At 40.0% G+C, this 8,655-nt stretch overlaps 1 protein-coding gene across 1 annotated transcript; it reads right to left on the bottom strand.

Moving 5' to 3' along the window:
• Positions 1-7,161: 7,161 nt before the first annotated feature.
• LOC113008456 (trace amine-associated receptor 13c-like) lies at positions 7,162-8,365 on the bottom strand. Its single transcript, XM_026145887.1, has 2 exons — positions 8,193-8,365; positions 7,162-7,975 (listed from the first exon to the last, which is right to left on the bottom strand). Exons 1-2 carry the CDS (start codon positions 8,363-8,365, stop codon positions 7,162-7,164), a joined length of 987 nt encoding a protein of 328 aa, XP_026001672.1.
• Positions 8,366-8,655: the final 290 nt, after the last annotated feature.

Here is an 8,655-nt window from a genome sequence, read left to right as displayed (position 1 = left end):
AAGACTCTGAACTCTTCTCCAACTAATTTTTGTCATTATTTTCAGCTGTTAGATTTTTTTGGTTTGTAAGCACCATTTTATGTCAGTCATATATAGGGATGGGTACCGGTGTCCGGTGCCATGATGGCACCGGTTCTGACATAAACGGTAGTAACCAGACCGAAAAGCAGCGCACATTTCGGTGCTTTATTTCGGTGCTTTTTTTTCCTGAGCTGTGATACACTTTAGATTCTAGCCAATCATTTTACGATTCCGAGGATAGTAGGCGGGGCCAGGTACGTACGTTCTTTTAGAGCAGAGCTACAGATTAAAAATGTCCAAGGCGAAGCGGTTAAAAGTCTGGCTGTACTTCACAGCAAAATATGCAAACTCAGCAGCCTGCAACAAGTGCTTTAAGCTGATACTGTGATACTGTCAAAGGAGGTAACACCTGAAATCCGATGAAACACCTGGCGACGCATAGCGTTTTTTTTAAAAGCCGAGAAATGCGCCGTATTTGATAGCTTGCTGCGAGACCTCACACCGAGCACATCTACTGCGGGTGGGTTGCCTGTTATGCAACATCCCCCAAAAACACGAAGAGGAGAGTCCTGGCCCCTAGCCCTGCCAGTGTAGCAGAATGATGACGGATGATGATGGCAGCAGCAGCCGTTCTTCTCTGCGTGAGTAGCTTAATGTTGTTCGTGTGTAATTTACGTTGAGTAGGCTAACCACGTTATTAAATTAATGCATGTAAGGTGAACTAGCAAACATCATCATAGCTACATGCGGCTGTCTTCTTGTTTGATGGCAGATACTCTCTTCACCCTGGCTAAAAAGGCTAAAATGACCAAAGAAAAAGTGGAAAACAGTTAAACATGAGAGGTTTAGGACAAAGTTTGTGTTTTTTCCATTGTTTAAGCACTGCTTCCAGCCAAGAGTGATACCATATATGCCCCATAGCTGCAGAAAAGGCTAACATTGTTATATTTTTACAAAAAACAGCTGAACATGAGAGGTTTTTGGACCAATTTTGTGTTCTCCATTCTTTAAGCACCGGTTTGAGCACCGTTTGAGCACCGGCACCGTTTCAAAAGTACCGATTTGGCACCGGTATCGGATAAAACCTAAACGATACCCATCTCTAGTCATATATATATAGAAACTTAGCAAGCAGTTTGCTAACTGTAGCATGGGAGATGGGTGGTCTCGTAGGGTGTCTTGCATTGAAATCTGCTGCAATGACCCGGTTACTGCGTTCACCAGATATCAACACAATTTCGATCTGCTCCTCATGTGTTAACCTCTTCGACATGTCAATGGCTGTGAACAAAGAGACACTTGTAAATAACTCATGAAAGAATAAACTTACGTTGAAACCAAGTGCACTGTTGTTTTTCTTGTGACATTACCAATAAGTTTGATGTGTCACATGGCCCTCTTCCTATTGAAAAAACAAAAGTTGTATCCAAGATGGCCGACTTCTAAATGGCCACCATGGTCACCACCCATCTTAAGGAGTTTGCCCCCTCACATATACTAATGTGCCACAAACAGGACTTTAATATCACCAACCATTCCCATGTTATTACGGTGTACCGTATAAATGGCCCACCCTGTACATACATTCAGCAACCACTTTATCAGTTACACTTTACTCCAGTGCTCGCCACAATAATCCATATTTCTAATTAGCCTTTCTCATCAGCACCAATTCAATTTAATTCGATTTTATTTATATAGCGCCAAATCACAACATAGGCGCTTCATATTGTACAGTAGATCCTACAATAATAGATACTGAGAAAAACCCAACAATCATATGGCCCCCTATGAGCAAGCACTTGGGCGACAGTGGGAAGGAAAAACTCCCTTTTAACAGGAAGAAACCTCCAGCAGAACCAGGCTCAGGGAGGAGCAGTCATCTGCTGCGACCGCTTGGGGTGAGAGAAGGAAAACAGAATAAAAGACATGCTGTGGAACAGAGCCCAAGATTAATAGCAGGTACAATTCAATACAGAGAGGTCTATTAACACATAGTGAGTGAGAGAGGTGAGGAAAGGAAAGGAAAGGAAAAACTCAGCATGGTAATCCCCCAGCAGCCTACAGGGAGTGCAGAATTATTAGGCAAGTTGTATTTTTGAGAAATAATTTTATTATTGAACAACAACCATGTTCTCAATGAACCCAAAAAACTCATTAATATCAAAGCTGAATGTTTGTGGAAGTAGTTTTTAGTTTGTTTTTAGTTTTAGCTATTTTAGGGGGATATCTGTGTGTGCAGGTGACTATTACTGTGCATAATTATTAGGCAACTTAACAAAAAACAAATATATACCCATTTCAATTATTTATTTTTACCAGTGAAACCAATATAACATCTCCACATTCACAAATATACATTTCTGACATTCAAAAACAAAACAAAAACAAATCAGCGACCAATATAGCCACCTTTCTTTGCAAGGACACACTGTAAAACCTAATAAGTTCACAGAACTCAAAAATTGTTGTGTAACAGATTACACAATTTTTTAGTGATGTTTTTAAAAGTTTTAAGTTTAACTAAAAATTATAGTTGCAGTTGCCTTAAATTACCTCAATGTTAACTCATAAATGTTGATATTCCTCAACTTATAATTAGGGAGTAATAAACTCAAAATGTTCAATATTTTTCAACTTAATTAAAAAAATAATTAATTAATGACGCTGGCCAAATCTTCCCCGCATCAAGGTAAATTCAAGATGGCTGACTCAGCTTTCCTGAAGGAGCGACAAGACTCCACCCACCAGAACGTCACTAATATATGCTTCTTAAACTTTTTGAGCGTTCCAAAAAAATTAGCTAAAAAATATTGAGCCCTGTTGAATTAAAGCTGCATAAAAGCCAACAGAGCTCAATACTTTATAGTTTGCTCAACTACAAAACGACATTTGAGTGTTATGAGCTTATTAGTTATGAGCTAGAACAACTGTTAGGGATTACAGTGCACTCAAAAGCCTGCCATCCATGGATTCTGTCAGTGTTTTGATCTGTTCACCATCAACATTGCGTGCAGCAGCAACCACAGCCTCCCAGACACTGTTCAGAGAGGTGTACTGTTTTCCCTCCTTGTAAATCTCACATTTGATGATGGACCACAGGTTCTCAATGGGGTTCAGATCAGGTGAACAAGGTGGCCATGTCATTAGTTTTTCTTCTTTTATACCCTTTCTTGCCAGCCACGCTGTGGAGTACTTGGACGCGTGTGATGGAGCATTGTCCTGCATGAAAATCATGTTTTTCTTGAAGGATGCAGACTTCTTCCTGTACCACTGCTTGAAGAAGGTGTCTTCCAGAAACTGGCAGTAGGACTGGGAGTTGAGCTTGACTCCATCCTCAACCCGAAAAGGCCCCACAAGCTCATCTTTGATGATACCAGCCCAAACCAGTACTCCACCTCCACCTTGCTGGCGTCTGAGTCGGACTGGAGCTCTCTGCCCTTTACCAATCCAGCCACGGGCCCATCCATCTGGCCCATCAAGACTCACTCTCATTTCATCAGTCCATAAAACCTTAGAAAAACCAGTCTTGAGATATTTCTGGGCCCAGTCTTGATGTTTCAGCTTGTGTGTCTTGTTCAGTGGTGGTCGTCTTTCAGCCTTTCTTACCTTGGCCATGTCTCTGAGTATTGCACACCTTGTGCTTTTGGGCACTCCAGTGATGTTGCAGCTCTGAAATATGGCCAAACTGGTGGCAAGTGGCATCTTGGCAGCTGCACGCTTGACTTTTCTCAGTTCATGGGCAGTTATTTTGCGCCTTGGTTTTTCCACACGCTTCTTGCGACCCTGTTGACTATTTTGAATGAAACGCTTGATTGTTCGATGATCACGCTTCAGAAGCTTTGCAATTTTGAGACTGCTGCATCCCTCTGCAAGATATCTCACTATTTTTGACTTTTCTGAGCCTGCCAAGTCCTTCTTTTGACCCTTTGTGCCAAAGGAAAGGACGTTGCCTAATAATTATGCACACCTGATATAGGGTGTTGATGTCATTAGACCACACCCCTTCTCATTACAGACATGCACATCACCTAATATGCTTAATTGGTAGTAGGCTTTCGAGCCTATACAGCTTGGAGTAAGACAACATGCATGAAGAGGATGATGTGGACAAAATACTCATTTGCTTAATAATTCTGCACTCCCTGTATAACTATTGCAGGGTAACTAAGGGAGGATTCAGGGTCACCTGATCCAGCCCTAACTATATGCAAAAAGGAAAGTTTTAAGCCTAATTTTAAAAGTAGAGATAGTCAAAGCATTTAGGCATGTCGATATAATCAAGGTGGTGCCTGCTGGAGGTCAAACCGAGGATCAAAAAATGAAAAAAAGATGAGTAAATGTGGCATAATTGTTGATGTCAAACCAGCGGATCTGAGTATTTCAGAGACATACTGATGTACTGAGATTTTTCTGCACAAACATCTCCAGAGTTTATGGAGTGGTCGGAAATGAGAAAATTATTCAGTGTGCTGTAGTTTTCTGGGTTGAAATCCTTTGTTGATGTCAGAGGAGAATGGCTAGACTACTTCAAGCTGATAGGAAGGCAACAGAACCCAAAATAACCACTTATTACAAACAAACAACTAAGATCATGAAACTGAAGCTATATTTTGCACAAAAAGTGTCAGACGGATTCGTGCTGTGGTTACAATGACGCAGACGCTGTACCAGTCTGAAGGGTGAAGAGACAGTTAAACATAAAAGTGAATCTCTTGATTTACCGGTCGATCTCTGTCCCCACCCTAACCTATGGTCACAAAGTTTAGGTAGTGACCAAAAGAATGAGATCATGGATACAAGCAGCGGAAATAAGCTTTCTCTGAAGGATGGCTGGTTTCTTTCTCCCTTAGAGATAGGGTGAGGAGTTCAGCCATCCAGGAGGGGCTGAGAGTAGAGCTGCTACTTCTCCACATCGAAAGGAGCCAGTTGAGGTGGTTCAAGCATCTGATAATGATGCATCCCAGGCACATTCTGTGTTAGGTGTTTGTGGAAGCAGGTTTCTTTTCTGTTGTGTTAATCACATCAGGGATGTAAGTCCTTAGGTGACGGCCAAGCAGAAAACGAGGTAATAATTCTCTCTGCAAGGGAGAAGGTATAGCCCCCCCCCCTCCCCAAGAGGGGCCAACATGTAAGAGTTTGTGGAATGTTCTTTGTCTCTGTCTCTGTGTATAAGATGTAAGGGCGGTGGCCACAATTCAGAGATGGTCCTAGTGTTTCACTGGGATGCTCTCTCCTGGACAAGCTGGAGGAGTTGGTTGGTGAGAGGGAGGTCTGGGGTTCTCTCTTTAGGCTGCTGCCCCTGCCAGCCACCGATAAGTGGAAGAAGATGGATGGATTGATGCAAAACTGTTCACGAAGTGAAAGATATCGAGCTACATTCCAAGTCATACTAAACTTTTTTTTTATCCCTTTTGAAGGCAATTTGATCCATAGTGTAGTGATTTATATGTTTAACTGTCAAGCAAACAATCCCTGGTTCAAGCTTGAGAGAAAACGTAAATCCTTTGAGGGTTATGTCATGAAGGGTGTCTAGTGTAAAAATCTGCCGAATCAACTCTATAATGAATGATTAATGTGGGTAATGTAGTTAAGAGTAGCTTTTTTTTTTTTTTTCTTTCAAAATTTCTAGACTACACCTAATACCACTAGGTAGCAATAATGTACCAATGGGCAATAGGCCCTGCACTTTGAGTGGTCTGTCCACAGTGTTTCCAAATGGGACCCAAAGGGACAAGTTCGGAAGACAGACAGACATGTCTGTCTTCATGCATGTGCTAATATTGGTCAATTTTGTCAGCAATTCTTAGCCTTGTTCTGTTTTCTATAGCAGTGTGTTTGCAACAGATAATCCAATTCAACTAGGCAGGTGTAATCCCTGCTAGAGAGAATGTGTGATTCTCATACGCTGCATTACTGGGACTATTTTTTAACCTTGGTTGTTCTATTTACTCTTATATTATAAGGGATATGGGTTACAGCCATTCCTCTAACACCATTTGCATATAATGTTGTTTTTTGCACAGTCAAAGGAGCATTCAAGAAACATTTCACTGTGTGTTGTGCTCGTATGACTATGCATGTGATAAATAAAGAATTTTCTGGGATGCTTAGGACTCATATTGCACTGCTGAAAATAGTTTATTTTGATGCATATGCTGTTTTTTTTTTTGCAAATTTGCATTATAATATTTATTTTCGTTTTTGCTGCAGTATATAAAAATTGGTGTATTTCAGAAATAATAATATGAAGACACTTAAAATAAATTTCCTGTGGTGGGAAACTATTTTGTGCAACTTTTTTGTATTTACAGTTTTGAGGGATAAGCCTCTTAAATTTCTCTAACTAGAAATATATGTTAAAAAAAACAATTTTAATTCTTTTTGTAGTTTATTGCACTTTGTTGCAATTTATGTAAGTACTATGCACTTAATGCAGACATATTATTAAAATTTGGGCTATAATGGTTGTACTGATGTATATCAACTTGAAATGCTCCCAAAAATGGCTCCACAACATGTAAAAATATAATATGAGCTCTGGCGAACTTGGTTCTATGGTAAGCCCAGGTTAGGCCTGGAAGTATCCCCACAGTAGCAGCTAGGTGCAGTTTAGGACATAATGGCTTCCGGGTAGCTATGCTATGGGGACGTGAAAGGGATTGCTCGTTGTGGCATTTGACTGTATGGCGCACTTTGTTATATTTTCGCTTGGGTGATACTTTTATTTATTCACATCATGTAAAATGTAATAAATAAATTATAAAATACAAAAACCAACTATTTGCATTTCAACTCCTATTTAAATTTCAGCTTTTTCCTTTTAAACAAATTTAAAGTGAAACAACACAAAACACTGCAAACCACAACACAATAAAATATAAATTAAAATATGCAAAGCAAAAAGATGCACATTCTCTGTCATATGGGCTTGCATGAATAAAGTTTCTGAGTCCTTTATCATCTGCAACTGAAAATAGTTGTGGATGATTACTGGCATAAGTAATTTGAATGCTAGTGTTCGTGGAATTGAAGTGGTCAAAAATGCTTTTTTTCCCCTCTGTAATTAATGCAGTAGATTACCACATGGGCCCATTTCCTGATTTAAAGCAGTTTACTGGAGCAGGGTTCATAGTCTTTTTATAGTATGTTGGCCTCACAGGAGTTATGCTTGAATATCTGCAATGTGATAATAAGTTTAACAGCATTTCTAAACCAGGGGTAAAACAGGGCATGGATCAAAGGGTTTATACAAGAGTTAAAATAAAAGATAAAGATCACAAAAGATGCAGCTGGATCATTGACAGCATTTTTATCAGTGAGAGAGTAGCAATAAAATGGACAGTAGCATGACAGAAACACAACTACAAGAACCCCCAGAGTCCTGGCTGCTTTCAGCTCAGATTTGTTTGTTTGATTCAATGAACGCTGAAGTATGACAGCCGTAACATGAGAGCGCATGGCACGAGCCTGAGACACAGCCACCACAAATACTCTTGTATACAGAACTATGATGACAGAAACTGGAAGAATAAAAAATAAAATAAGGTCAACCATTCCAGCAAAATCACTGATGACAAGCACACACTCACCATAACAGGAATTATACCTGCCTGGTTCAATCAGCATTTCTTGCGTATAAAGACTGCAGTAGAAAGTTGAATAAAACCAACACAGACAAACACTGAGTTTGACTCTTGCCACAGTAATTCTCGTGGAGTAATGCAGAGGGTCACAAATAGCCACATAACGGTCAATCGATATAAGAACTATGTTCCCTATTGAAGCACAGGTAATGTTTACAGTCAGAAAAAAATAAACAGAACACATAAGATCACCAAGTACCCAGCACGTCATGCTTCTAAGGATTTCTGCTGGCATCAGCAAGAGACCCATGAGAAAGTCTGAGACAGCAAGAGAGAGCAGGAGGATGTTGCTGGGTGTGTGAAGCTTCCTGAAATAGAACAAAAAAGAATATATTAGTAATTTTAAAATGTAAAAAGGTCCATTATTAAGACTGTAAGACAAAGACATTAAGGTGTATAAAAATTAAATATTGTGGTTTAAATTGACCAAGAATGTGCCAAATTAATTTCAATTTAGATAATAAATCATGGTGTTAAACTTTTTAAATGAAGATACAGTTTAAGTTTTAGAAACATTATATGTGCCTGAAGTAGGAGACTGAGATGATCACGAGAAGGTTTAGAGCAGCAGTGAGCAGAGAGATGCAGGACAGGACAATGTTCAGGAGCACAGCTTTGGACCAGCGAAGCGTCGGCTTCCTGCAGGAGCTGTTGAGGAGTTGTGGAAAACAGAGCTCAGCTCCTTTCTGTATCTCCATCATCAGACAACTACAACCTCTGCAGCTCTCTGACCTGATCTCATTATTATACAGCAGATTTATCTCTGCGTCTGATCTGTCTCCTCCTCTCATTCATGCTCTGTAGAATTCGCTCCTATTTCTCTCTGCACAACCTCTTGGACTGTCATACACCTAATTTATTTTGTTCAACCTCTCTTTCCTTTGCTCTGCTGTGCCTCTTTTTCTCTCTCCCAGTCCTCTCTCCTGTTATTTCTGTCTTTCTCTCATGTGGGCAATTTTGATTTCTTTGCATTTGCTTCACCTGTGGA

The sequence above is a fragment of the Astatotilapia calliptera genome, chromosome 16, assembly GCF_900246225.1.
Source record: "Astatotilapia calliptera chromosome 16, fAstCal1.2, whole genome shotgun sequence".
Lineage (NCBI taxonomy): Eukaryota > Metazoa > Chordata > Actinopteri > Cichliformes > Cichlidae > Astatotilapia > Astatotilapia calliptera.
The sequence above is the reverse complement of the archived record's forward strand: the minus strand, read 5'-3'. Positions and strand labels throughout refer to the sequence as shown.